Source organism: Pongo abelii, chromosome 11, assembly GCF_028885655.2.
Source record: "Pongo abelii isolate AG06213 chromosome 11, NHGRI_mPonAbe1-v2.0_pri, whole genome shotgun sequence".
Lineage (NCBI taxonomy): Eukaryota > Metazoa > Chordata > Mammalia > Primates > Hominidae > Pongo > Pongo abelii.
In genome coordinates, this window is record NC_071996.2 from 127859563 (window position 1) to 127886155 (window position 26593).

The 26593-nt window shown below is 43.4% G+C and overlaps 1 protein-coding gene across 2 annotated transcripts; it reads right to left on the reverse strand.

Moving 5' to 3' along the window:
- Positions 1–435: 435 nt before the first annotated feature.
- Positions 436–24916, reverse strand: FAM124B (family with sequence similarity 124 member B). Of its 2 annotated transcripts, none has more exons than XM_024243207.2 (2): positions 23526–24916; positions 436–2719 (listed from the first exon to the last, which is right to left on the reverse strand). In XM_024243207.2, exons 1-2 carry the CDS (start codon positions 24255–24257, stop codon positions 2084–2086), a joined length of 1368 nt encoding a protein of 455 aa, XP_024098975.2. In that variant the 5' UTR covers positions 24258–24916; the 3' UTR covers positions 436–2083. The 2 variants fall into 2 exon arrangements, with proteins under 2 accessions (XP_024098975.2, XP_054405029.1); XM_054549054.1 differs by lacking the exon at positions 436–2719 and adding an exon at positions 22327–22993.
- Positions 24917–26593: the final 1677 nt, after the last annotated feature.

The window sequence follows — 26593 nt, forward strand, 5'->3', positions numbered from 1 at the left end:
ACTCCAAGTTCTTCAGCTTCGGACTCTTGGATTTACACCAGTGATTCTCCAGGGGTTCTAGGGCCTTCGGCCATAGACTGAAGGCTGCTCTGTCGGCTTCCTTACTTTTGAGGTTTTGGGACTGTCCTTGCTCCTCAGCTTGCAGACAGCCTATTGTGGGACTTCACCTTGTGATTGTGTGAGTCAATTCTCCTTAATAAACTCCCTTTCATATATACATCTATCTATCCTATTAGTTCTGTTCCTCTAGGGAACCCTGAATAATACAAGCAGGATACAATAGATGACATTTTAAGGGTGTATTATTTTACAAGTCAATTTTGTAAGGTGCCTGATTCAATATTCTTTATAATTTTCAGGTACTTAAATTCTTACCCATGTATTATATTGAGAAAATTTAGATAACATCAAAAGAAAAAGTGGGAAGGAAATTTCAAAACTTCTTCCTGCTGTGCTTATTCAAAGTTCAGTAGTTCAATTTCCTTTTTTGTTTTAACTGTTATTATAGAAAGCTATACCAAAGTTAAGCTCTTCATCCCATTTTCTAAAATCAAATTGTAGTCTAGGGGAGAGAGAGACAAAATGGGAATGAGAATATGTTGATGTTTTAAGGACAAAAAATATCAATTGAGGAGTCTTGTCTTTGTCCATTTACAACTCTCCTCTGTTTCTATCCCTTTTGCTGAGAAGAGCAACCAAAATCAGCCTAGACTCACTTTTCCAAGATTTGACTTTAGGACTGAACTCATCTCTGTCTCCAGTTAGGTGTAGTAAGTCTCCAAGTCTCCAAAAGATCCAGCTAAATCAACATTTACACTCTTATGTAACATCTGTTCTGAGAGTGAAGTTCGTGGAATTGAATAACCTTATAAATGAACTGAAACACAGGCCTCGGGTTTTTTAAAAATGTGTGTACAGACATAACCAAAAAATTCAGCATATGGGCAATGAGAATTTGTCCATTGCAATTATAATTGCAATTCATAATATGCCCAGTCTCCATCTGCAGGTTGCAAATGCTTATTACACCATTATGTGGCCAGTGTGGGCCTCAACTGTGGAGAAAGTTTTTGGAGGAATATATTTGGAATTCGGTATCTTTTTAAAAGTTGGTAGAATGAATTTATCAGAGCGGTGAAATCATAAACACTTTTTGGGTTTCATGGCCCCAGAATGTATATGTACCATATACACAATGTCTTATTCAAATATAGGTATTCAAAAAATGTTTATTGAATGAACACATATAAATGAATGAATGAGTGCGTTTTGTAAAGGAATCTGGGAGTCAAAATGTGGCCAGAAGAACCCAAGTCCTGCTCCAGTGACCAGATCAACCAGTCCAATTTTCCCACTGTGCTCAATGTTCCTCTGGTTTGTACAAGAACCACTGTCTTCTTTTGACATAGTGCAGAAACAAATGAGAAACAGACGAGCAGGAAAGCCCTAGAGCCTAGCATTCATGTTTAACCTGATTTTCTGGCTTCCAGTATTTTGGCTCATTAAACAGGAAAACAAAATTAACTGTTTATAATTTTCAAAACACTTTGCATTTTCACTCATTCCAGATGCAAACAACTTTAAAGGCAAAATCACAAGGAGAGTATGTGAACAAGGCCTAGTTACCATAAGAGGTCACATGAAAATTAAAAAGCATTGAAGAATAAATAGCAATCCATATTGTCCCGGGGGATGAGATATGCAACCTAAGTAAAAATTAAAACCAAATTACAGACACTAATTAGTGTTGTATAACATACCGATTCATTTGCATACAATGCAATTATCCTGATAGGTGCTGGATTCAACACATCCAGCTGGGTTAGCGCATCTCTAGAGAACAAAAGCATTCGGTTTTTTCCCTGTGTGTTGGCTGTGTTCTCTTATGACTGTGATGGCAAATAAACAATCATTCCCAGCACCTTTAGATTTTGAACATTTGAAATAAAATCAATACAGATTGTGCATGGGGAGCATTCAGCCCCTCTCAGATGAACAACTAATAGGCTGATTCTGGGTCAGTACTCCATTTCTAGAACATTTTATCTGATCTTGTGTTTTAGAAAACCACGTTTATTTTATGCTAGATAAAGAATTCTTCTTCATCTTCTTCTTTTTCTTCACCCTGAACTTGCAGATGAAGGAGACATTTTGAAATTGTCTTCCTGGTACCAAGGTCCCTTTGGCCAGCAAGTGGCAAAGGAGAGACTCTTTCCTTAAAGACACTGTTATTTGTGGAGGTAGCCACCCCCAAGGAAGAGGCTGGCAAGCAGAATGGTGGCTGGCTGGCCTGCAAATCCCTTGGAAATCCGCCAAAGTAAGTCTGCCTGGGTTCAGGATTTATGATGGTCAAGCCAGTGTCAACATTCGTCTCAGCCTCAAGCTTCTGAAATCTGTTTTCCTGGTTGAGGACCTTCATTCTGGCCCCAGATTCAAGGTGATGAGAAGACAGGTGCAGGTGGGCACCCATAGCTGGGCTGCTGACCTGGAATGACCGGCCAGGGCTTTTCCATGAAGTGCCAGCACACCTGTCTGATGTGGGGCTCCCACTGGGCTCAGGAAGCTCCAGAGAATGCCCCTGGGACCTCTTGCCCTGGTTCCTCTGGCTCCTGGGTTCTAAGGTCCTCTTTGCAGAGACAGAAGTCAGCCTGGAGCCCAGGGGAAGCATACCAGCTCCCAAGGTGCCATTCTTTATACCAAGTTCTGGATTCAGCTGGACCTACAGGAAAGGAAAGGAGGAACATATGAAACATAATTTCCATTAACTAAGTGCCAAGAGCTGACTATGCCTTATTCACCCTCCGCCATGCCATGCCCATAGCAGACTTTCAGTAAATTCGGTTGAATTGAATAGAAGTGATAAGTACAATATAATCATGAGATATCTAATCAGACCCAGCTCCAAATACCTCTCTTTGGGACTCCCTAAATTAAGTTTTTGACAAGGGTAAGACTTTGGGAATCAAATGGCCAATTAACAACACCACGCTTCTGGTAGAGCAAGTTGTTCAAACAATGCAGACATTCACAGATGTCATTCAGTGACCTCACTGGATGATGTAAATGATGTATTCATTAGCAACCATGCAAAAAAAGAAATTTAAAAAGCCACCAAACCATGTGGTTAAAGTTAAGATAAGGATTGAAGTAAGAATTCAGTCTTCCAAAGCTGGTGATCCTTCTTTTAGATCATGCTAATAAAAATACGTATCTTGGGACATTCTAAGACATGTGACCAGTCCAGGCAGCTAATAATTTGGCAGCAATATTCTTCAAATTCTTGGGGCACCATTTATTTAGATTAGAGGCCTGGTACCATGTGAGAAAACAAAAAAGGGGCATGGCTTATATGGAAGTTTAGGTGTTTTAATCCTTAGCAATTCCACTCTGGTTACAAACTTACAGACCCCACTCAGCAAAACCCTCACCCTGCTGTTGACTGCACCCTCCCTCCACGGAATGGAGTTCACTGACCCCCCTTTGAGATTTCGACCCTTGGGAGCCTTGCATCCTGTTCCATGCACAACACTCTTCCCAAGAAGATTTCTGGAAAAAGGCAATTTTTTCCATTTTGATAACAGCCCTTGGGAATTGGTATCCAGGATCCATCCCTACCTGGCCCAGCCCTTAACCAAATATCAAAAAGAATGATACAGAAGAACCTGCAATAAATACTACTAACTGAAAGAAGTCTATCTGGGCTCATGCCTGTAATCCAAGCCCTTTGGGAAGCTGAGCTGGGAGGATTACTTGAGGCCAGGAATTCCAGACCAGCTCGGGCAACTAGCAAGACCCCATCTTTACAAAAAAATAAAAACATTAGCCAGACGTGTGGTGCATACTTATAGTCCCAGCTATTCAGAAGGCAGAAGAGGGAGGATCCCTCGAGCCCAGGAGTTCAAGGTTAAATTGAGTTATGACTGCACCACTGCACTCCAGTCTGGGTGACAGAGAGAGACTATATGATGCCAACTATATGACACTTTGGAAAAGGCAAAACTATGAAGACAGTAACAAAATCAGTGGTTGACAGGGGTTGGGGGGAGGGAGGGATGAATAAGTGGAGCACAGAGGACTTTAGGGCAGTGAAACTACTCTGCATGATACTGTAATGGTGGATGCACATCTTTATACATTTGTCCAAACCCACAGAATGTACGACACCAAGAATGAACCCTAACGTACCCTATGGGCTTTGGGTGATGGTGATGTATCATTGTAGGTTCATCAGTTGTAACACGTGTACCACTCTGATAACGGATGTTGACAGGAAAGGAGGCTTTTTTCGGGGGGAAGGGGATATATGGGAACTCTGTTCTTTCTGCTTAATTCTGCTGTGAACCTACCACTGCTGTAAAAAATAAAGTCTATTTCAAGGGAGAAAAAATAATGATACATATTTATCTCACAAGTCAAGAAGGCAGAAATGAGGGCAGTGAGAAAACAGGTCTAGAAATGAGTAAATTCTCTCTCACTCTCACACACACACACACACACACACACACACACACACAGAGCATATTTGTTTGTATAGATGACACACAGTACATCTCAATTTTCTGATAGAAATGGTGAGATGCCTATTACCAAGCTGCAAAAACAAACACACAAAAAAACAAGGACTTCCATTGATTCTTTTAGAATAGAAGTTGGCAAATATTTTCGGCGAGGAGCCAGACAGTAAATATCTCAGGGTTTGCCGGCCACGTGGTCTTTACCCCAACTACCCAACTCTGCCGCAGCACAGCCATAGACAATATATAAATGAATGGCTGTGTTCAGTAAAACTCTATGTATGAACACTGAAATTTGAATCTCATATTTTTTATGTGTCATGAATTTTTTTCCAACCACATAAAAATAGAAAACTATTTTTAGTTCTTGGGCCACAGTTGACCAAGCCCTATTCTAGATCAATGATTCTCTCTCTTTTTTTTTTTTTTTTTTTTTCTTTTTAAGACGGAGTTTTGCTCTTGTTGCCCAATCTGGAGTGCAATGGCGCAATCTCAGCTCACTGCAACCTCCGCCTGCCACGTTCAAGTGATTCTCCTGCCTCAGCCTCCCTAGTAGCTAGGATTACAGGCATGCACCACCACGCCCAGCTAATTTTGTATTTTTAGTAGAGACGAGGTTTCTCCATATTGGTCAGTCTGATCTCAAACTCCCAACCTCAGGTGATCCACCCGCCTTGGCCTCCCAAAATGCTGGGATTACAGGAGTGAGCCATCTCTCTATCTTAAGAAGTTTTTTTCCAAACAATTTCTTACCTGGAAGCCCAAATATGAAGCAATCTAATTAGAGCAGCCCTGGTTGACGTACAGAGGGTAGCCTCTGCCTACTGGACCCCCTCTCTAGTTCCCCAGGGCTTCACAGAACCAGCTTGAAAACCACTATTCTAGAATATCTAAATTCTACCCCTGGGCCAAGCCAGTTCACTAGAGAGCCACACACACACCTGAAACCTCCATCCCAGATGTGCTTGCACTGAACCACAGCTCAGTGCAGTGCCCCAGAGTGTGTTGAAGAGAGCTTCCGCCAGCATCGGATACTCTCTCTAGGGGCGACACTGTTGAAGGGATGCCCACTGCACCGCAGGACCTGTCCTTATGCAAACCCATAGGAGAAATTTCTGTTCCCAAACTTTGCTGCACAAGGGAACGTCCTGGGATCATTAAAAACAATGATGCCTGCTCCCAGCCCACGACCTCCTGATTTCACCAGGTCAGAGTGCACCTGGTTATCAGAGTTGATAAATCTCCCCAGGTAAGTCTAATGTGCAGCAAAGTTTTGGAACTACTGCCATGGACCCAGAAAAGCTAGGCTTCGAGTAGTCAGTTAACTTGTGGTCGCTGTGAGTCTGCTTCTTATCACATACAGCCGACCTCCTCCTCCACATTTCTGAAAAATTCTCTGTCTAATTTCATTTTGCTATCTCTCTCTACATTTCCCTTTGCTCCAATTCCACAGCCCTGCCCTCCCTCCCCTCCTTTCTTCCTTCTCTCCTTCCTTCCTCCTGCACTTCCTTTCCTTTCTTTCCTTTTCATCTGTTTGTTTTTTTAAAAAAGTCTTATTATAAAAGTAGTAATTTATCACCATAAAAATAATTTCATTGTACAAATGTGTAAAATAAAAAGTAAAGCCTTCTCCCCATCCCAACCACAAGTCACCCTCAAATTCTCACTTTCCAATGAAGACTATTTGCTTATCCTTTCAAAATCAGGAAGAAAAAATACTATCTCCGAAATGTTAGCTGGGGTTTCCCTTCCCCTGGAGAACAAACTCCCTTAGTCCTTCTAAGGGCCAACTGCCATCATTGCTTCTTGGAGAATCATTTGACACTGTACCCTTGTATCATAATGTACCTTTTTATTTGACCCAATGACATCTTTTCTTCTAGAAATGGAAACTGGCATGGATATTTCCATACTCAGAAATGGTTCAGGGTTGATATTAGATTATCCAATCTGGAGAAAGAAATCAATAACTTTGACTCTGGGGCTTGTATTTCATTCTCTAGCAACTGTGAACAGAGAGAGAAGCCTGAGTAATCTCCCCTTGCCACCTAAATCAATGTCAGATCATAGTGAAATTGGTCCTGAAGCCCCAACCAGTGCTGAGACATCTCAGGGCAGCCAGGAAGTGCCCTCCTGGGCCAGCCTAGCTCACCCCTCCACTCCCCTCTGTCACCCAGTCCCACAGCCCCTCCACTGGGCCTTCTCTACCTGCAAATGTCCCATCTTTGAAAGATTCTATTTAAGCCAGGCATTCTGAGGCCACAGGCTCCAGCACTCAATTCCCCATCACATCTGCTCTTCAATATCAATGCTCCCAATCCCCAGCTTCTCCCTGTCAGCCCCTCCCATCCACACTGCCTTTCAGAGCCAATTTGAGTCCAAAGACTATCACTTCAACCATTTCTTCACCAATACCTCCAACTCCCCTCGCTATTCCCATTCTGTCACAGACTCCCACAAAATCTCCCCACCTTTCACCCATTTACCTGCCCACATTTTCTGAACATGTGTTCAGGATGCCACAGAAACGCATCGGTCTGTGAAATGGGTGCCCCATGATGGCGTGGTTTCCAGCCTCTCCCAGGCTACCTGCCAGTCCGCCTGCTTCCTTAGTCACCTCTCTCCATTCACCCAGCAGCTGTTCAAACCTTCAAAACTGTCCTGAAACCTTCAGCAGCACCATCGCCCCTGCTCTCTCTCATCAGGTGGTCTCACCATTTTAGATTATCAAGGAAGCAGACGCTGTCACCAGTTAGCAACACTCTCACTGCTACCGCGAAACTTACCTGCAGCTTCACCATTCTCTCTAGGTGAAAGTGACCGGTCCCCGGGCCAAGATTCCCATCACCTCCCACCTTCGTGGTGACCCCGACCTATCAATTATTCATTTTCCCCATTTTCTTATCTTGGATGTTTAATCTCTCTCCCTCTCCTTCACTTTCTCTCTCTCTGCCTATTCCTTTCCAACAGCAATTAAATTTGTTCAAGTCTCATGTTTTGAAAAACACATTCTTTCCACCCTCTCTTTCCCTCCAGGTTTCTCTCTCCTCCCCTTCACTGTCAAACCTCTATATAACATTTGTGCACAGTCACGTTTTTCTACAAACCTCCCCTTATTTTCTCTACAAACCTTCCCTTATTTTCTCTACCCATGCCATTGACAAGATAAAATCTAAGTCCTTGGATGTGGCCTGCCTCACCCTTTACTGTCTGCCTGTTCTTACACCATGCTGGTAATTCCCTCCTACGACTCCAGTGAAATTGCTCTTGCTAAGGTCATCTACAATCAGCCCTCCTGTCATTCATTATTTCTTGAGCTCTTGGTAGAATTTGACCTTGAAGTCTGTACTCTTTATCCTGAAGTCTTTTTCTTCAGCTTCCTGGCCAATAAATTCCACTGGATTTTCTCCTACCTTTCCCTCCACCCCTTCTCCATTTCCACCGAGGGAGCCTCTCCCCTTGTTGGTTTATTTAATGTTGTCGTTCTTCAGAGCTAGCCTGGTTCCTCTTTTCTTCTCACTCTACTTGCCCCAGGGCAATCTCATGGGCATCTAGGCCTTCAGTTATCGTCTAAATGATGAAGGCTCCCAAAAGTGTAACTACACCTCAGATCTGTCCCTTAAGCTTCATCTGTCTCTTAAGCTTCACATCTACCTATCCAACTGCCTTCTAGCCACCAATCCCTCAAACACAACATGCCCCAAATCATCTGCACCATGAACTCATCTCCCTCCTCACACCAAGTCTGTTCTGCTTTCTCTTTTCCCTATCTTAGAAGATGGCACCATTAGCTCCCACATGACCCCAGGAAGAGCATCAGTCACCCTTCTCCATACCCCTGGTACAACCATCCACCCGTCCCCATGGACACTTCCTCTTATAGATCGCTGACATTCCACTCTCTCTGCTCCCACTGTCATTCACCCTGGAGCAGGCCATCATCACCTCTTGTCTGAATTACAGCAATAGCCATCCAATGGAGGTCCCCACAGATGCTGTCACCTCCCACAAATCCATTCTCCACTCCCCTACCAGAGGATTGGATCACACCACACCATCATACTGCTTCAATGACGCCCTACTCTTCTTAAAATAAAATCTAAGCCTTTGGATGTGGCCTGCCTCACCCTTTACTGTTTGCCTCTTGTTACACCACGCTGGTAATTCACCACTTTCTCCCTTTCAGCCTCCACATGCTGAAATTGAACATGATTTGCCCTTTCCTATGCCAGGGTTCATACATATTAATATATATTATTTCTTCTATGTGGGATGTGCATCCTCTAGCCCTTTTTCCTGAAACTTCCTCTCATTGTTAGCTCCAAGCTTACACAGCATTGAGAAGGAAGCCTTCTCAATGTCACTAATCTGATTTAGGTGTCACTAAATATCAACTCTGCCACTTATTAGCAGTAGGATTTTAGACCACTTACTTAATATTTCTGTCCCTCAGTTTCCTTATATGGAGAAGAAGATAAATAAGTGCTAACATCATAGAGTTGCTGTGAAGATTAAATGATAGTCATGCCCTGCATGCATCTGTTATTATCATCGTCATTAGTATTATTAGTAGCTCTCACAGCGCAGTCTGAACTTGCCGTATCTGAGTACTCACCACACTATTTTGTACTTGGCTATTTACTCCTCTGTATCTTCCCATAGAGTTTGCAATCTGGAATAGCAGGGTTATATACACCTTCTTTGTTATCGTATGTCCAGTGCCTACCACAGTGCCTAACATTCAATAAGTAATCACTAAATATCTGCTATATAAACAAATAAAGCTTAATACTTAACAAAATATGAATTTTTGCACATAGAAATGAATGAGAATGTAGCATCTATAAACTAGGCCCCAAATTATTTTACATTAAGTGGACATAAAGTCTTAAGAAAATTCATAATGATTTTTATTACTATGGCTAGACATTTGTGCAGTCTTCTTAAGAGAGGGGAATGTCCACTTTTTTAAAAGAGAAGTCTAAGATCCTTAAAGCATAGGGCAAAAGTGAGTGTAAGGTTATTAACATAGAAATGCAGATGTTTAGCATTGGAATGAAGAATTTCCAGGAGAAACATAATGCTGAGTGATTGAGATGAATCCCTTCAGGGAGAATTAAGCTCTTGCCAAAAAACAAATTGAAATGCATTTGTAGGAATTGTGATCATTTAGAGATCATCTTTCTAAGAAATATTTGTAAAATGTTACAGATTGAGAGCTAGGTTCTTCAAGTTCAAGGAACATCAGCATTATGTGATTAACAGGAAGATGGTCACCATTTATAACTCTAAACTCTTGAAAGTCAAGTGAAAATACATCATTGAAAAATGATTAAGCTGTTAAGGGGCAGACTCGTATCATGAAGGGAAAATAATGTTTCTCTCTGTAAGTGATTCCAAGAAGATAGCAAGAGAGGATTTCTTCAACACTGGGGGAAAAAAATGACTGCATGGAAACAATTTAGGTAGATAATAAGAAACCTCTAAACAGTGCCAGGCTCACTTAAGGTTGAAACCAGACTTTTGCGATTAACTGATCCTTTGAAAGGTACTTATTTTCATCAATTGGCCAAAACCACCAATGGCAACATGCTGTCCTATAATAGCGGGACCCTCCTGAGCAATGCCTCTTTCACAGCAACATAAAGTATTGAGCGAGGGTGTAGAAGAGGGAGTGTGTGTGTGTTGGGGGTGGGGTATGTTGGGGGTGGAGCTGGAGAATGGGAGGGGAATGAGAGAAACTAAGAGGGGGTTAATAGATCCTGAGAGTGTACAGCTGAGAGACTCAGAAATGAGAACATAGAGCCCTCAAGAAATGCTAGAGAAGAAGAAAATAAATTACTTACTTGCAGAGCCACTATGTCCTTTTATTTTAAATGGCTAATAAAAAAAAGAAATGAACATAGCTAAATATCTGTTGATAAAACAAAATGAAACACACGCTTGCTTATGCCAAACCAGTTTCTGTATATACCTTCTTTAAAGAGATAAACTTATTTCCTGAAAACAAGTAGTCAGTCAATCAACAAGTATTTCAGAAGCAGCTATCTGCCAAATACTCGACTGGAAATAAACATGTGTAATAAAATACTGAAAAGAGAAGGAGAGTCATAAAGTCCCACATAATAAAATACAAGAATGGGAAAATATATAATCAGTTACGTGTTACAAAGATTTAGGTATGAAATGTTCTAGTTAGGAATGGGAATTAATGTGCCCTTGAGCTTCATGGGAGGTTTCAAAGAGGAAGTGGAATTTGATCAAAGCCTTAAAATTGGATAATTGAAGATTAAATGAAAGGCATCCTTGGAGAAGGAGTAGCTCAGGCAATGCATGGATACAGATAAACATACCGTGGAATAATAATCAGCCATAAAAGTAAATGAAATTGTAATAAATGCTACAGCACTGATTAACCTTGAAAACATCATGGTAAGCGAAGTCAAACACAAAGAGACAAATATTGTATGATTTCATTTATATGAGGTACCAAGAATAGGCAAACTCATAGAGACAGAAAGTAGAATCGAGGTTACCAAGGGCGGGGGAGAACGGTGAGTTTGATTTAACGGGTACAGAGTTTCTGTTTGGGATGACGAGAAAGTTCTGGAAATGGATAGTGGTGATGGTCGCACAACACTGTGAATGTGCTTAATGCCACTGAATCGTACCCTCGAAAAATAGTTAAGATGGTAAATGTATTGTTATGTGTATTTTACCACAATTTTTTTAAAAGAAAGAAGGCTTCCTAAATTTTTTTTAAAAGGTGAAAATGGTAAGTTTCTGTCTCACATATTTTACCACAATACATAAAATATAGAAAGCAAAGGTGTGGGAGTAAGCCCAGAGCTCTGGGGGGAAGAGGAGGGTAAGAAGGCTGGGATGGTGAAGAAGCAAGGCGGCAAAGGGAGATTCTTTTTTTATTATTTTTTGAGATGGAGTCTCGCTCTGTTGCCCAGGCTGGAGTGCCGTGGCACGATCTCAGCTTACTGCAGCCTCCACCTCCCAGGCTCAACCAATTCTCTGCCTCAGCCTCCCGTGTAGCTGGGATTACAGGCAGGCGCCACCACACCCAGCTAATGTTTATATTTTTAGTAGAGATGGGGTTTCACCATGTTGGCCAGGCTGGTCTCGAACTGCTGGCCTCAAGTGATCCGCCTGCCTCGGCCTCCCAAAGTGCTGGGATTACAGGCATGAGCCACTACAACTGGCCTGCAAAGGGAGATTCTAGTAGGGGTCTGATGTGAAGGTCTCTAAAGCCAGGCAGGGGCATTTTAATTTGATTTTCTCACCTTTTGTTATTGAACTGAGAAGGAACATAAATTTGGCAGTCATTTAAAAATGTATTTTGATAGCGCTGTGCAGGATGAAACAGAATGCCTGGAGCCAGGGCGAGGGCATTATAATGCTGTAATAATAATGTGCGTTTGAAGCAATGTGGGCTTAAAGCAGGAAGGCAGGAAGCAGAAATGACTCCCAAGGAAAATTAGAACAGCTGGGGACTGATTGGATGTGGGGGTTCTGGGAAAAAAGGAGGCTTTAAAAACAACTGGTGTTTCAAAACCTGGGCAACTGGGAGAAGAACGAACGGAGCTGGAGAAGTCGGGGGTGGGGAGAGGAGGGCTGCAGATGATGACTTGGTTTTGCCTGGATTGAGTCTGGGATGGGGATGAGACATTATGTTTAAATGGTCTTATAGGGAGTAGGAAAGAGGCTAAAACCTCAAGAGATAGAGGAAATTCAAGTACAGGATTAAGTTGAACAAAAGTGATAACCAACCCCACAAGGTGATTTTTATTTCGTAACCTCAGTGGGGAAATCTTTGGTGCAGGGCAATGGTCCTCATTTGGGGTGATTTTTGTCTCCCAAGGGGCATTTGGCAAAGTCTAGAAATATTTTTGGTTGTCACAACTCGGGGGTGAGTGGGCCAGTGCTACTGACATCCAACTGATAGAGATCAGGGCTGCCACTAAACATTCTGCAATGCACAGGACAACCCCCCACAACAAAGAATTATCTCATCCAAAATATGTCAGCAGTGCCAAGGTTGAGAAAACATGATTTAGAGAGAGGAAAAAACAGTTGAGTCTTTGAAAACACACACACACACACACACACAGAGAGAGAGAGAAAAGGAAGAGTCAGAAAGAATGAACCGCTTAATTAAAAGAACTGGGTTATGGCAGCCCACAGAGGAGAGGATTTCAAGAAGGCAGGAGTGGCCCACATGTACGAATGCTGCTGATATCTTGTCCTCAAGCACTGCTGGCCCTCCAGAGAGCGGATTCATCAACTGCTAGAGGAAGACTCAGGGTGCAGAATGGCATGGGAAGAAGCACCATCAGTTTGTGGCTAAAGGCGGCAAAAACAGACAGCTCAACTGAGAAGCCAGGCATAGAAAGAAGGCAAGATACCAGAGTTATTGAGCCAAGGAAAATCTGCTTGTTTGAGTTTGAAGGAGATGACGAGGGCCACTGGTAACAGAGAAGAGAGACTGAAAATGCTGTGAGCTCATCGAGTGAGCAAACAAATGGGAGAGCAAGGCCCACAGAGAGGAGAAACCTCACAGGAAGGAATTCCACCAGCGGGCGTGAACATACACCACTCAGACGTTTACCAGTTAAATCAGGTGGAGGAAAGATTCCCCCAATACTTGTCAACAAACTTATTCTATTTTTTTTTTTTTTTTTTTTTTAAGACAGAGTCTCGCTCAGTCGCCCAGGCTGGAGTGCAGCGGCTCAATCTCAGCTCACTGCAAGCTCAGTCTCCTGGGTTCACCTCAGCTCACTGCAAGCTCCGCCTCCTCCATTCTCCTGCTTCAGCCTCTCGAGTAGCTGGCACTACAGGCGCCCGCCACCACGCCCAGCTAATTTTTTTGTATTTTTTTAGTAGAGGCGGGGTTTCATCATGTTAGCCAGGATGGTCGCGATCTCCTGACCTCATGATCCACCCACCTCAGCCTCCCAAAGTGCTGGGATTACAGGCGTGAGCCACCGCGCCTGGCCAACAAACTTGTTTTTAAATATAAGCTGGAAAAGAGCCTCTAATGAAAAAGAAACACTTGGCAGGGTGCGGTGGCTCATGCCTGTAATCCTAGCACTTTGGGAGGCCAAAGTGGGTGGATCACGAGGTCAGGAGTTTGAGACCAGCCTGGCCAAGATGGTGAAACTCCGTCTCTACTAAAAATACAAAAATTAGCTGGGCATGGTGCTGCACACCTGTAGTCCCAGCTACTGGGGAGGCTGGGGCAGGAGAATAGCTTGAACTCGGGAGGCGGAGGATCACAGCACTGCACTCCAGTCCAGGTGACAAAGCAAGACTCTTGTCTCAAAAAAAAAAAAGAAAGAAAAGTTCGTTGGTAATCTTGCAATTTTAAAAAACTCTGTTTGCAACCTTATCCTGTAGGTTACTCTTATTAAAATCTTGCTAAGATATGAAACGGAAAGTGCCGTCAGAGAAACTATCTGTCATTAAACTTGGTAAGAGGAAAAAGTATCAAGTTTCGCTACAGTGTTAGAAATAAAAGAAGTAGATTATCTAAAACGGGCTGAATTATCTTGTTTTAAACGATCAATTCTATGTGCTATATTCTTTAAAACTGTAATGGAAATCAAAACACTATATATTAACAAATATACTTTTTAAAAGAAAACAAAAATTGTGTAAGTGTTAAAAGCTTGAACTTTGGAGACAGAGAGACCTGAGTTTGAAACCTGACTTTATCCTTGCTTCCTGGGTGACTATAGGCAAGTTGTTTAAACTTTCTAAACCTCGATTTCCTATCTTTAAAGTGGAGATATTTATAATGAAACAACACAACACAGTGGCTGGCATATAAATGTTCATTAAATGTTATATATAATATCATATTATTAGATTATGTGTTGTCCTTAGGTAGATTATGAAAAGCTATACACAGGCACTTAAAAGATTGATAATTGTGTCAAATATTTTTGGAATTTTTTTTAGCAATCTGACTTTCAGAGTCAGTATAGTCTCAGTATAGGGAGGTAACATATGTTGTAATCTTAAAATATAATATTAAAATCTCTTCAACTATGTACCATACTCAATACAATTAATGCTAAATATCTTTTGATTGTTTCTAAAAATTGAACTGAATTCTACCCTTAAGACATGAGGATTTGGGCCTGGCACAGTGGCTCACATGCCTGTTATCACAGTACTTTGAGGCCAAGGCAGGAAGACTGCTTGAGACCAGGAGTTCAAGTTCAGCCTGGGCAACATAGCAAGACTCCCATCTCTATAAAACATTAAAAAATTATCCGGGCATGGTAATGCATGCCTAGAGTTTCAGCTACTCAGGAGGCTGAAATGAGAAGATCACTAGAACCCAAGAGTTTAAAGCTGCAGTGAGCTATGATCATGCCACTAATGCTCCAACCTGGGTGACAGGATCAGATCCTCTCTCTAAAAGAGCAAAGAAAAAAGATGAGATAGGCCAGGCATGGTGGCTCATGCCTGTAATCCCAGCACTTTAGGATGCTGAGGCTGGCGGATCATTTAAGCTCAGGAGTTTGAGACCAGCCTGGGCAACGTGGCAAAACCTGGTCTCTACAAAAAATACAAAAATTAGCCGGGCATGATGGTGCACATCTGTAGTCCCAGCTACTCCAGAGACTGAGGCAGGAGGATAGCTTGAGCCCAGGACAGGGAGGTTGCAATGAGCCAAGATCGCACTACTGCACTTCAGTCTGGGCAACAGACCAAGACTCTGTCTCAAAAAAAAAAACAGATGAGTTAAGAGATAAAGTTTTGTCACCAATGAGGCTATACACAGTATAGTTACAGAAGCTTCAAGATGCAGGAGACCTTAGAAATGACCTAGGCCAGGGCAGTCCAGTACAGTAGTCACCAACCACATAAGGCCATTAAAATTGTTAAAATATAATAAAATTAATAATTCTGTTCATCAGTCTCACCAGCCATATTTCTAACGCTCAGCAGCCACATGTGGCGAATGGCCACCATATTGAATAGCACAGATATAGAATATTTTCATCATCACAGAAAGTCCTAGAGGACACTGCATTCGTCTAGAGAAATGAGTCTCAGTTGAGAAATGGGTCTCCATTGAGAGCATATGTGTGAAACCGAATCTTTCAAAATCACGTGACTTTCTCCCACATGGCTGTCTTGGAGAGTTATGTGGATTCTAGCTCAGGTGCTGATTGCAGGGGATCCAGAGGTGAGGCCCCAGGACTGCAAGAAGGCTACACAGGCATGAGTTTCAGCTCATCCATATGATTAAGTCGGGAAAAGCCTCCAGAATGGATGGCTGGCAACCAACATGTGTTGTCGAGACGGCACACCCCAGATTGTACTGATGTTATAGTCTTGTTCTGTTACTGATCTGTCCTGCCCAGGTCACAAGAATAGGACACCACCCTATTCTAAAACCTCCCTAGCTTCCAGGGAGATTTTATCTTGTAATTTATAAAGTTTTCCTACTGAACATCAAACAATGGGGGTGGGAGGCGAGATGTGTGTGACCTTTCCCATTTAGTCAACTTGGGAAGCAGTCACCCTTATCAAGGAAAGAAGACCTGGAAGGTGTACCTCAGAGAGGAAGGGAGAAAACCATCCTCCTTCACTGTGTGAGTTTGGCCTGGAGCACCTCCAGAAGAAGGGGGTAGAGAAGACTTGGAGGAGACCTGGGAGGGACCTCAAGGCCATAGCTTGCCTGGGAGCTCCGAGAATAGCAACATCTAGAGGTGCTTGTAAGTTACTCTTCTGGCCTAGAATTCTCTGGGGGGGTTTTCCCCACCTCTTTATCCTCAACTCTTCAGAAAGATCTTGTTGAAATTACAGCTTGGTCTCAGCAGTGTTTGGGGACGGTTCCATAAGCCCAGAGTGGTGGCAGCAGCAGTTATTGGAGGACACAGGGCCTGTAGCAGGTGTTGATCTCTCCAAGGGCAATGGCAACACACAAGCAACTGGGGGCCCAGTGAGGAGACCAGGACAGAACCTGAAGGACCTGCTCTAGCACACCTGAGAAGCCACATCTTAGGGACTGCAAGCCACCAAGCGACATTGACTTCCATGACACCACGATCTCCTCATCCTCCTGGCTTTGTGGTTGCTTCTTCTCAGCGTCTCTCACGGGTTCTTCTTCCCTCTCCTCCAGAAGTGCACACATTTTCCAGGCACTGTCTTTACCTCTTCTCTCTCTACACTCTCTTCCTTGGTAATGTCGATCCTTCCCAGGGCTTCAGCCACCAACCCCACCTATGCCCCTAGCCCATGCCCCCTCCTGAGTTCCAGCCCTCAGAGACCACCTGACCATGGAATCTCTTCATCTGAAAGACCTGCAAGCACTTCAAGCCCAATGTGTCCAGACTCATCATCACCTTCCTCTTCTTCACACTCCATGTCCAATTACTGCCAAATTCAGTCAAGTCTACCGATGCAATTTAACCTCCTATTTCCATTATGAGTTCCCTATTTCAAAACCGCACTGGCTTTGACTGGAAAACTGAAGTCCCCTCTGAAGTGGTCAGTCAAGCCCCCTTCCAACCTGTCCTATTTGATGCTAACAGGATTATGGTCCTAAATTATATATTATAGGTATGAGCATGTCTGCCCCTTCTCTAAACACCATAATAAATGGATTTCTTCAAATCCCATTTTGTGTCCTCCTGCACCCATTTTCAGTGGACCAAAAATTCTCTAAACTCCTTTGAACTCTTCAGCCCTACACTTCACTACAGTCCATTCAGTCAATCCCCCAAGTCACACTTCCTCCATGTTACTTGACATCCTCGGTCAATTTCACCTTCTCCTTCCCTACACACAAGGTGGGTGGCTGCAGCTCTACAGTGCATTTCCTGCAGGCTGCCTGGTACTGCAGGCACTTGCAGGAGGGTCCAGCTCCTCATTAGACCACCAGGGCAGTGTGATCCTGCACAGAGCACCCACCCAAAGGCTAACAAGGTCATAGCTGTCACATCTCCCACGGGGCCATGAAATATAGACCTTGCCGAGTGTTTCAAGTGGCTTTGAAGGAGGTTTATCATTTAATTTATAAAGTTTGCCTACTGTACATCAAACAGAATGAGAAGATCACCAATGCTAACTCAGCGACCTAGAATTCAGAGTCTGCCAGAGCCCGACACCAAAGTCATGGCCTCTACCCTTGGATTGCCCATGCCGGGGGCGGGGGGCAGGAGATGAATGCATCAGCAGGTAACTCAGTAGAGAAGAGCCATAATGCAAAAAATTGAAAAAAAATCTATAAGAAGTACAAAAAATATAACTTTGGACACGGGTCTCAGCTGTGGAAAGCTGAAAGCCAACAGTAGTTGACTAGAGATACTGCATGTGGTTGATTCGACAAAATAGCTTATTTGACTGAGGGCACAGTTTAAGTTGCAGGAGGTTTAAAAAAAAGAGGCGGACATCATCACCCATGCTACCTTCCCCCAGAACACACTGACACTGTCACTACCACCAGAGGCAAAAGCACAGGGAGAAAAGCAGAGGACTGTTTGAATGAATAAAGGGAAGGTTGAACCCACTATCATCTTGCACTCACTAAGAATTGAAACAGCAAAATTAAAACTGCCAAAGGAAAAACAATGTCTGGCCCAGAGCAAGAACTCAGCAAAGTTCTGAGGAATGAATACATATGGACTTGCCTTCTCATGTACTCATACATTCATTTACTGAGCATCTATTCGATATGCTCAAATCACTGTCATCAAAACCATCCATTCTAGACTCAGAGGAATCAGACAGTCTGTAATGGCAAGAGGTCATGTGGGAAACGCATTGCTCACTGGGTGCGCTGGCAGAGACAGCTGACAGCCTCTTACATGCACAGATCACAATTGCACCACAGTTACATGGTCTCCAGGAGCTTCTACTTTACCAAGCACCACCATGTACATTCTCTCATTTGACCCTCATAACACAAATAATCCATGTCAGTTCCATTCATGGGACTCAGTGACTGCTCATTACACCAAGGATAGAATAGAAGCTACTTAGCCAGGGTTCATTCGTAGAAGGATGTTTTTGCCTACCATGTGCCAAACACTGACCTTAGGTTCTAGGTTCACAGGAGTGAGCCTAAGAGGTCGCCCTGCTCTCAGCACTTACATACCAGTGGCTGACCATGTTCCCACTGATCCAGCCTCAGGCCACCTGCCCATCCTCTTCCCCTGACTCCCCTTCCCTTCACTCCAGCCACATGAAACCTCAGGAAGTTTGCTGAGCATGGCCTGCTAAGCAGCACCACACCAACATCATCACCCACGGTCACCTGTTTGAGACACCCTTGCTCCCTTCTCCAACTGGCTAATTCCTCCTGGGCCATCCAGCTCAGGCAGATCTGGGCATTGCTCCTCAGGAAAGCTTTCTCACCACCCCCCCTTCAGCCTAGCTCCCCTCACACTCAGGTCTTCTGCACACACGCCTCCATCCTGGCCATGTGGAGGGATGGTCTGCAGAGAGGTTACTTTGTGGTTATGGTTCTTCCTTTAATAGGTATCATTTTCTTACTTTTGCTGAACATCAGCCATTTGGGGCCACTCTATATTTGTCTCCTCCACCCTGATCTTCTCTGGAGACCCACAACCTTCCCTAAGAGTCCCACAGAACACCACACAGCATCTAGGGGTAGAAGGCAGAGCCTTTGCCTCAGGGCTAAACTAATCCATATAATCTCACTTTCCTGCATGTAATCATTGATTTAGAGAAGAGAATCTGATCCCAGTTGGTCTAACTGAAGTCCAGACATTTTGTTGGGCCATGGTGGGGCAAGGTACTTGGAATCCACATGAAGGATGTAGCCCTCAGAGCTGCTGGCAGCCAGCTGGCGACCCTGGCAGATGCCTGGCTGAGGATAGGGTCAAGACAGCGGTAACAGAGCCGGGATCTGGATCCTGAGCACACAGTGTAAGGCCTGGACTACTCAGTTACAGAAACCAGACTCGCTACCCAGCCCCTCTCCCCAGGACACAAGGAAGTTTAGGCTGGATTTTCTTTTCTTCTCTTCTCTTCTCTCCTCTTTTCTTCTTTTCAAAACAGAGTGATATGGTTTGGCTGTGTCCTCACCCAAATTTCATCTTGAATTATAACTGCCACAATTCCCATGTGTCGTGGGAGGAACCCAGTGGGAGGTGATTGAATTATGGGAGCGGGTCTTTCCTGTGCTGTTCTCGTGATAGTGAATGAGTCTCATGAGATCTGATGGTTTTAAAGATGAGAGTTCTCTGCACAAGCCCTCTCTTTGCCGCCTACCGCTATCCATGTAAGATGTGACTTGCTCCTCCTTGCCTTCTGCCACGATTTTGAGGCCTCCCCAGCCACATGGAACTATGAGTTCATTAAACCTCTTTCTTTTGTAAATTGCCCAGTCTCAGGTATGTCTTTATCAGCAGTGTGAAAACAAATAATACAGTAAATTGGTATCAATAGAGTGGGGCATTGCTGAACAGATACCTGAAAATGTGGAAGCAACTTTGGAACTGGGTAACAGGCAGAGGTTGAAACAGTTTGGAGGGCTCAGAAGATAGGAAGATGTGGGAAAGTTTGGAACTTCCTAGAGATTTGTTGAATGACTTTGACAAAAATGCTGATAGTGATATGAACAATAAGGTCTAGGCTGAGGTGGTCTTAGATGGAGATGAGGAGCTTATTGGCAACTGGAACAAAGGGGACTCTTGTTATGTTTTAGCAAAGAGACTGGCAGCATTTTGCCCCTGCCCTAGAGATTTGTGGAACTTTGAACTTGAGGGAGATGATTTAGGGTATCTGGCAGAAGAAATTTCTAAGCAGCAAAGCATTCAAGAGGTGACTTGGGTGCTATTTAAGGCATGAGTGAATAGTGAATGAATTCACTCATAGTAAATGAGTCTCCCAATATCTGATGGTTTTAAAAACAAGAGTTTTCTGCACAAGCTCTCTCTTTGTCTGCCACCATCCGTGTAAGATGCAACTACTCCTCCTTGCCTTCTGCATGATTGTGAGGCCTCCCAAGCCACGTGGAACTGTAAGTCCAATTAAACCTCTTTCTTTTGTAAATTTCCCAGTCTCCGGCATGTCTTTATCAGCAGCGTGAAACAAACTAATACACAGAGTCTTGCTCTGTCATCTAGGCTGGAGTTTACTGGCACAATCTCAACTCACTGCAACCTCTGCCTCCCTGGTTCAAGCGATTCTCCTGCTTCAGCCTCCCGAGTAGCTGGGACTACAGGTGTGCACCATCATGCCTAGCTAGTTTTTGTATTTTCAGTAGACAGAGGGATTTGCCATGTTGGCCAAGCTGGTCTCAAGCTCCTGGCCTCAAGTGATACACCCGCCTCCGCCTCCCAAAGTGCTGGGATTACAGGCCCGAGCCACCACGCCCAAGAATTTTCTATCCTGAAAAATTCACTCCATTCGAAGAATGAAAAGCTATCTGGGAGCTACAATGTGTTGTCTTTGGATTATGGCTGAGCCTTTACACACTTTCCTCAGGCACTTTTATGATATGACACCAGAAGCAGAATTTTCCAGAAGGCGATCTCTCACTCTGTTTGCAAAAGCTTAGACTCATTGACTTAACAAGAGGAGATCAAATCCTGTTTTGGAGTGAGGAAGCAGAAGTCCCTGAGGTTTGGAGGTCAGGACAAAAGTGATGTCCAAGGGGGCTATCAAGAGTGAGAGGCAGCTGGGCATGGTAGCTCATGCCTATAATCCCAGCACTTTGGGAGGCTGAGGCAGGTGGTCACTTGAGGCCAGATGTTTGAGACCAGCCTGGGCAACATAGTGAAACCCTATCTCTACTAAAAATACAAAAATTAGCTGGGCATGTTGGCAGGCACCTGTAGTCTCAGCCACTTGGGAAAGCTGAGGCACAAGAATTGCTTGAACCCGGGAGGCAGAGGTTGCAGTGAACTGAGATCACACCATTGCACTCCAGCCTGAGCAACAGAGTGAGACTGTCTCAAAAACAAGAGTGAGGGGCTGATGCCCCATTCACACCTGAGAAGTGGCCAGGCTCCTTGGACAATCCAGAGAGGAAGAGAGGTCTCTTCATACAACTCATGGGTTTCTCTTTATCCAAGAAACTCTTCTACACTCCCCAAATGTGACTCAACTTCCCAAAGTAACTAAGTTGTTTAAACTGGTTCCAAAGCAAAAATGTCAGTCAGCTTAAAGACAGAAATGATTAAAATCATGTCCCTTGCTGCACACACACATCACATTTTTGTTTGACCATGAGGTTGATTTTAAGTACTAGAGAGTCACTAAAACTGAGAGAAATTTTAGATGCCTTGGAAATTATGGGGTTTTATAATAGGCAACTAACAGAAACAGTGCCTCTCTACCTTATGTGAACAAGAAGGTGAATAATTTAGAAATCATTTAATATAGAATCAATATGATTCATGTTTTATTAACAAGTCAAAGCGATGACAACAAAATTAACCAAATAGAAAGACATCTCATCTTGTAGCCTTTTATTACTTTATCCAATAGGCCTTAAGGAGCTTCTGACCATTTCTTAAGTACAGAAACCACAGGATATTTTGCTGTGAACATGACATTCATCCCCCTGCTTGCACATTTACACACATACACTGGACCGCAGCGGCTGACCACATGAACTTTGAGGGTAGATAGATACTTCCTATCTTGGGCAAATAACTGACCCCCTGGAAATCTCAGTTTTCTTATCTCCAAAATGGGAAAAATAGTAACTTCATAGGTTGTTATAAGTATTAAATAAAATTATCAATTTAAAAGAATCCTTAGTATAGGGCATCATATGAACAATAATAGCTAAAATTGAGTTCTTGGCACTATCTTAATTATGTACTTTATAAGTGTCAGGTCATTTCCTGTAAATAAGTATGAGCGAGGAAGATGCTAATTCTCGGGTGCCTTTATTGTGCTAATGAAGAAACTGAGGCCCACAGTCATACAGCTACTAAGTGCCCGGGCTCACATACCATGGAAAGGCAATGCATGGCAGCTATCATGACTAAATACACTCATGCTATGTTAGGTTTTTGAGGATGGTTACAAAGGAAGGCTTTAATTTCAAGTTTTTTTAAGAAAGCATTCTATCTAACTTGGTATGTGGTAAAATTTGACAGTGATGCAAGATGCTTAAAAATTAAGTCAATATGAGTTGATGGGTGCAGCAAACCAACACGGCACATGTATACCTATGTAACAAACCTGCACTTTGTGCACATGTACCCCAGAACTTAAAGTATAATAATAAAAAATAAAAATTAAGTCAATAGTACTGCAAACTTAACATCCCTAAACAAGTTCGGCCAACATAGTGAGACCCCGTCTCTAGAAATAAAATAAAATAGCCAGACATGGCGGCACGTGCCTGTAGTCCCAGCTAATCAGGAGGCTAAGGCAGGAGATCACTTGAACCCAGAAGGTGAAGACCTCAGGGAGCTACGATGGCACCACCGCACTCCAGTCTGGGCAACAGAGGAAGACTCCCATCTCTAAAAAATAAAAAAATTAAAAATTAAAAAAACCATCTCTAAACATAAGTATGACTTCAACTTCCTTAAGTCAGATTAGAAGAGCTTGTGACATTCCTGAGCCCAAAGAGTAAACAAAGGATGGAGTATAGTTGATGGGCATTTAAACGGCAAGCCTGAGAAAGGCGGCTGATTCTTTATAAAGATTCTGATCTTTATAAGTAGAATCCTGTCTGATTCTACTATAAAGTACTTGTGTCAGCTGCAAATTCATGGAATCTGAACTTTCTTATCTGTCAGATGAGATTTTATGAGATCAGTGATTCTCAACCCTGTTACAGATTAGAGTCATCCAAGAAGCTGTAAAAAAAGTTACCTAGGCCTGGATGCTCCCAGAGATTCGGATCAAACTGGCCTGGGGTGGGAATTTATGAAAGACCCTAAGGGACGCTAATGTGCGACCAAGTCTGAGAACCACTAGCTTAGGCCCATTCCGATGTAAAATTACACAGCTCCATGAGCCTCTACAAGATCTGAGACAAAACAGAAATACCTGAAGCAGAATCTTGTTGCCATCGTAGTCCTGAGTCTGCCACCTCGTGCTGCTGATAGGAATGCATGGATTGGGTAGCAGCGGCACTAACTGGCCGATCTCTTGGACCTTAAACTGCAGCACCGAAGACTCTTTGGGGTCCACGGACATTCCCGGGGGCAGCTGCTTCAGGGAGAGTTGCAGAGCAAAGCTCTTGGAGGCATAGAGCACGAAGAAACAAAAATTGCTCTTTTGCAAGGTTGCTTCTCTCTGCAGGATCATCTCGTAGAGTCTGATGGCGTCTTCATAGTTATCAAAACTGCAGTACAGCGTCACCCTCAGGATCTCGGAGCCACAGTGCACCTGCCTCACCCCCCAGATGGGCATCTGGCTGTCCAGGCTGTAGAACTCCTGATTGGCAGAAAGGTAGGGACACAGCCTTCCCCGAGTGTCCTGGGTGGGGTAGCACTGCCATGGCGAATGCTGGAGAGAATCCAGGACGCGAAATAGCCGATCCTCTCCCGGGCTTTCGTGCAGGAAGAGCAACACAGACATCCCTGGAAACCGGGACCGCTTGGAATGGGACTTTTCACAGTATTTCACAGGACTGGCCCCTTCAGACACCTGAAAGAGCCGGACCTCTGGGCAAACGCAATCCAAGAGCTGGTCCAGAGTCCTCTGCAGAACCGAGCCGTGCCCAGAGTTGGCAAGAAGATGGACAGTCATGGCCAGAGGCCCCTGTGTCTCATCCATGGAGGAACTGCCTGAGGATGACAAAGACAGCGTGTGTAGAAGGCCCACTGTTCAAGTTTCTGAAATGAATGAAGAAGCGGCCCAGCCTTCAGCCGGCCCGAAAACCTTCAGCTGCAGCGGCTACTTCTGAGCAGAGCTCTTAACCAGACTAACACGTGCTCCTGGCCACCCGTGGACTTGCCCCAAGAGAAGCTCACACCAGCTCGGGTTCAGCAGCCTCCGCTCTCCACACAGCAGCAGTGGGGTCACGTCATCCAGCTTGTGCGTAATGTAACTGCTTGTGTTTAGCCTTTTCAGGCGTTCCGCAGGGTTTCTGAATGACCTAAAAACCTATAATCCTGAGAAACACCCAAATGGGCGGCTCTTACAGACACTTAGTAAGGAAATGACTGGGCAAAAAGGAACAGGAGTTGGCTCTGTTAGGCTGATAGCGATCTGTTTAGTTGAAAAGACATCCATTTTATCAACCTACAGCGGGTTCTCATTTCCTACTTATGGTTTATAGTAGCCTGCTCCACCAATCTGAATACAATGACCTCTTGAAAACAATTCTCAAAACTTGACCCTTTGCCAGTATTTTTTTTTTTTTCCTTTGTCTCTTTATTTCATTTTGTTTCTGAACATTTTCTGCTAGGGCATGAAGAGAAGACTTTATCTAAATAATTTTGACTTCACTGAAAATTATTTGCTGTACTGAAAATTCTGAGTGTACTAAAAAGACACTGAGAAAATTAGTCTTCCTTTATTCATGCAAATTCTTTAGAAAGAGTGAGAGCTTTCCAGTAATTGTTCATATAATTATAATAATAAATAATTACAATTAACAATTGTAATTATAATTTTTAGTGTCTATTGAGGATCTACTGTGTACCAGTCATAAACTGTTCTAATTCTTAAAGTAATTTTTTTTTGTTTTTTGGAGATGGAGTCTTGCTCTGTTGCCCAGGCTGGAGTGCAGTGGCATGATCTTGGCTCACTGCAACCTGCGCCTCCCAGGTTCAAGAGATTCCCCTGCCTCAGCTTCCCCAGTACCTGGGACTACAGGTGCGCCATCAAGCCCGGCTAATTTTTTTGTATTTTTAGTAGAGACTGGGTTTTGCCATGTTGGCCAGACTGGTCTCGAACTCCTGACCTCAGGTGATCTGCCCGCATTGGCCTCCCAAAGTGCTGAGATTACAGGCATGAGTCACCACACCTGGCCCTTAATGTAAATTAATTTAATCTTGCAACAAACCTACGAAGAAGAGATTACTAGCCCCAAATTACTGATGAAGAAACTGGGGCATAGAAAGGCTAGGTAACTTGCCCAAGGTCTCACAGCTAAGAAGTAGCTGAGGGATGATTTGAACCCAGGAACTTGCTGCACTGCCTCTCTGGGGCCTTGAAGTCCCAGCCTGGGTATTCTTCTTCTTGTAAGGAAAAGATAGAAAAGCAAGTTCTGGTTAAAGATCTAGATTTGCAGACTCTTGAGTTGTTGAATCTTAAACGGAATAATCTTCAATGAGAATGTTGTCAAGCTCTAAACAACACTCACCCTAAATGTGTTCTAAATATTGATTTAAAAATTATTTGTGGCCACGCATAGTGGCTCACGCCTATAATCCTCGCATTTTGGGAGGCCGAGGCGGGCGGATCACCTGAGGTCAGGAGTTCGAGACCAGCCTAGGCAACATGGCAAAACCCCGTCTGTACTAAAAATACAAAAATTAGCCAGGCAAAGTGGAGCATGCCTGTAGTCCCAGCTACTCAGGAGGCTGAGGCACAAGAATCACTTGAATCCAGGAAGTGGAGGTTGCAGATCACACTACTGCACTCCAGCCTGGGTGACAGAGCGAGACTCCGTCTCAGAAAATAAAAAATAATAAAAATAAATAAATAAATAATAAAAATATTTTTAAAAAATCATTTGCTCTCCTGATAGCTGTGCTCCTCAACAGGTATGAACACGCATTTTTTTCTAATCATAATTCTTCTTAAAAGAGGCAATTGGACCAGGCGAAGTAGCTCACAACTGTAATTTCAACACTTTGGGAGGCCAAAGCAGGATGATCGCTTGAGCCCAGGAGTTCCAGGCTGTGCTGACCTAAGTTCATGCCACTGCACTCCAGCCTGGACAACAAAGCAAGACCCTGTCTCAAAGAAAAAAAATATACTTTAAAAAGGGCTGTAAAAAATTAAAATAAAAGAGGCAATTTACGAATCCTTATAATGAAACACAGTGTGACAATTTTTTACATTAAAAAATACTTTTGTGATGAAAAATATAACAACTTTTACTTTATATATCTGGATTCCTTTAATAGTATAATAACCTAATTTAAAGTAAAATATTATTA

Bases quoted from the DNA above. Each gene is read 5' to 3' on its own strand.
- FAM124B (XM_024243207.2), bottom strand. From the start codon at position 24,257: ATGGATGAGACACAGGGGCCTCTGGCCATGACTGTCCATCTTCTTGCC. The intron at 2,720-23,525 runs GTATTTCTGTTT...CCTTTCCTGTAG, and splicing joins GCAACAAGATTCTGCTTCAG to GTCCAGCTGAATCCAGAACT.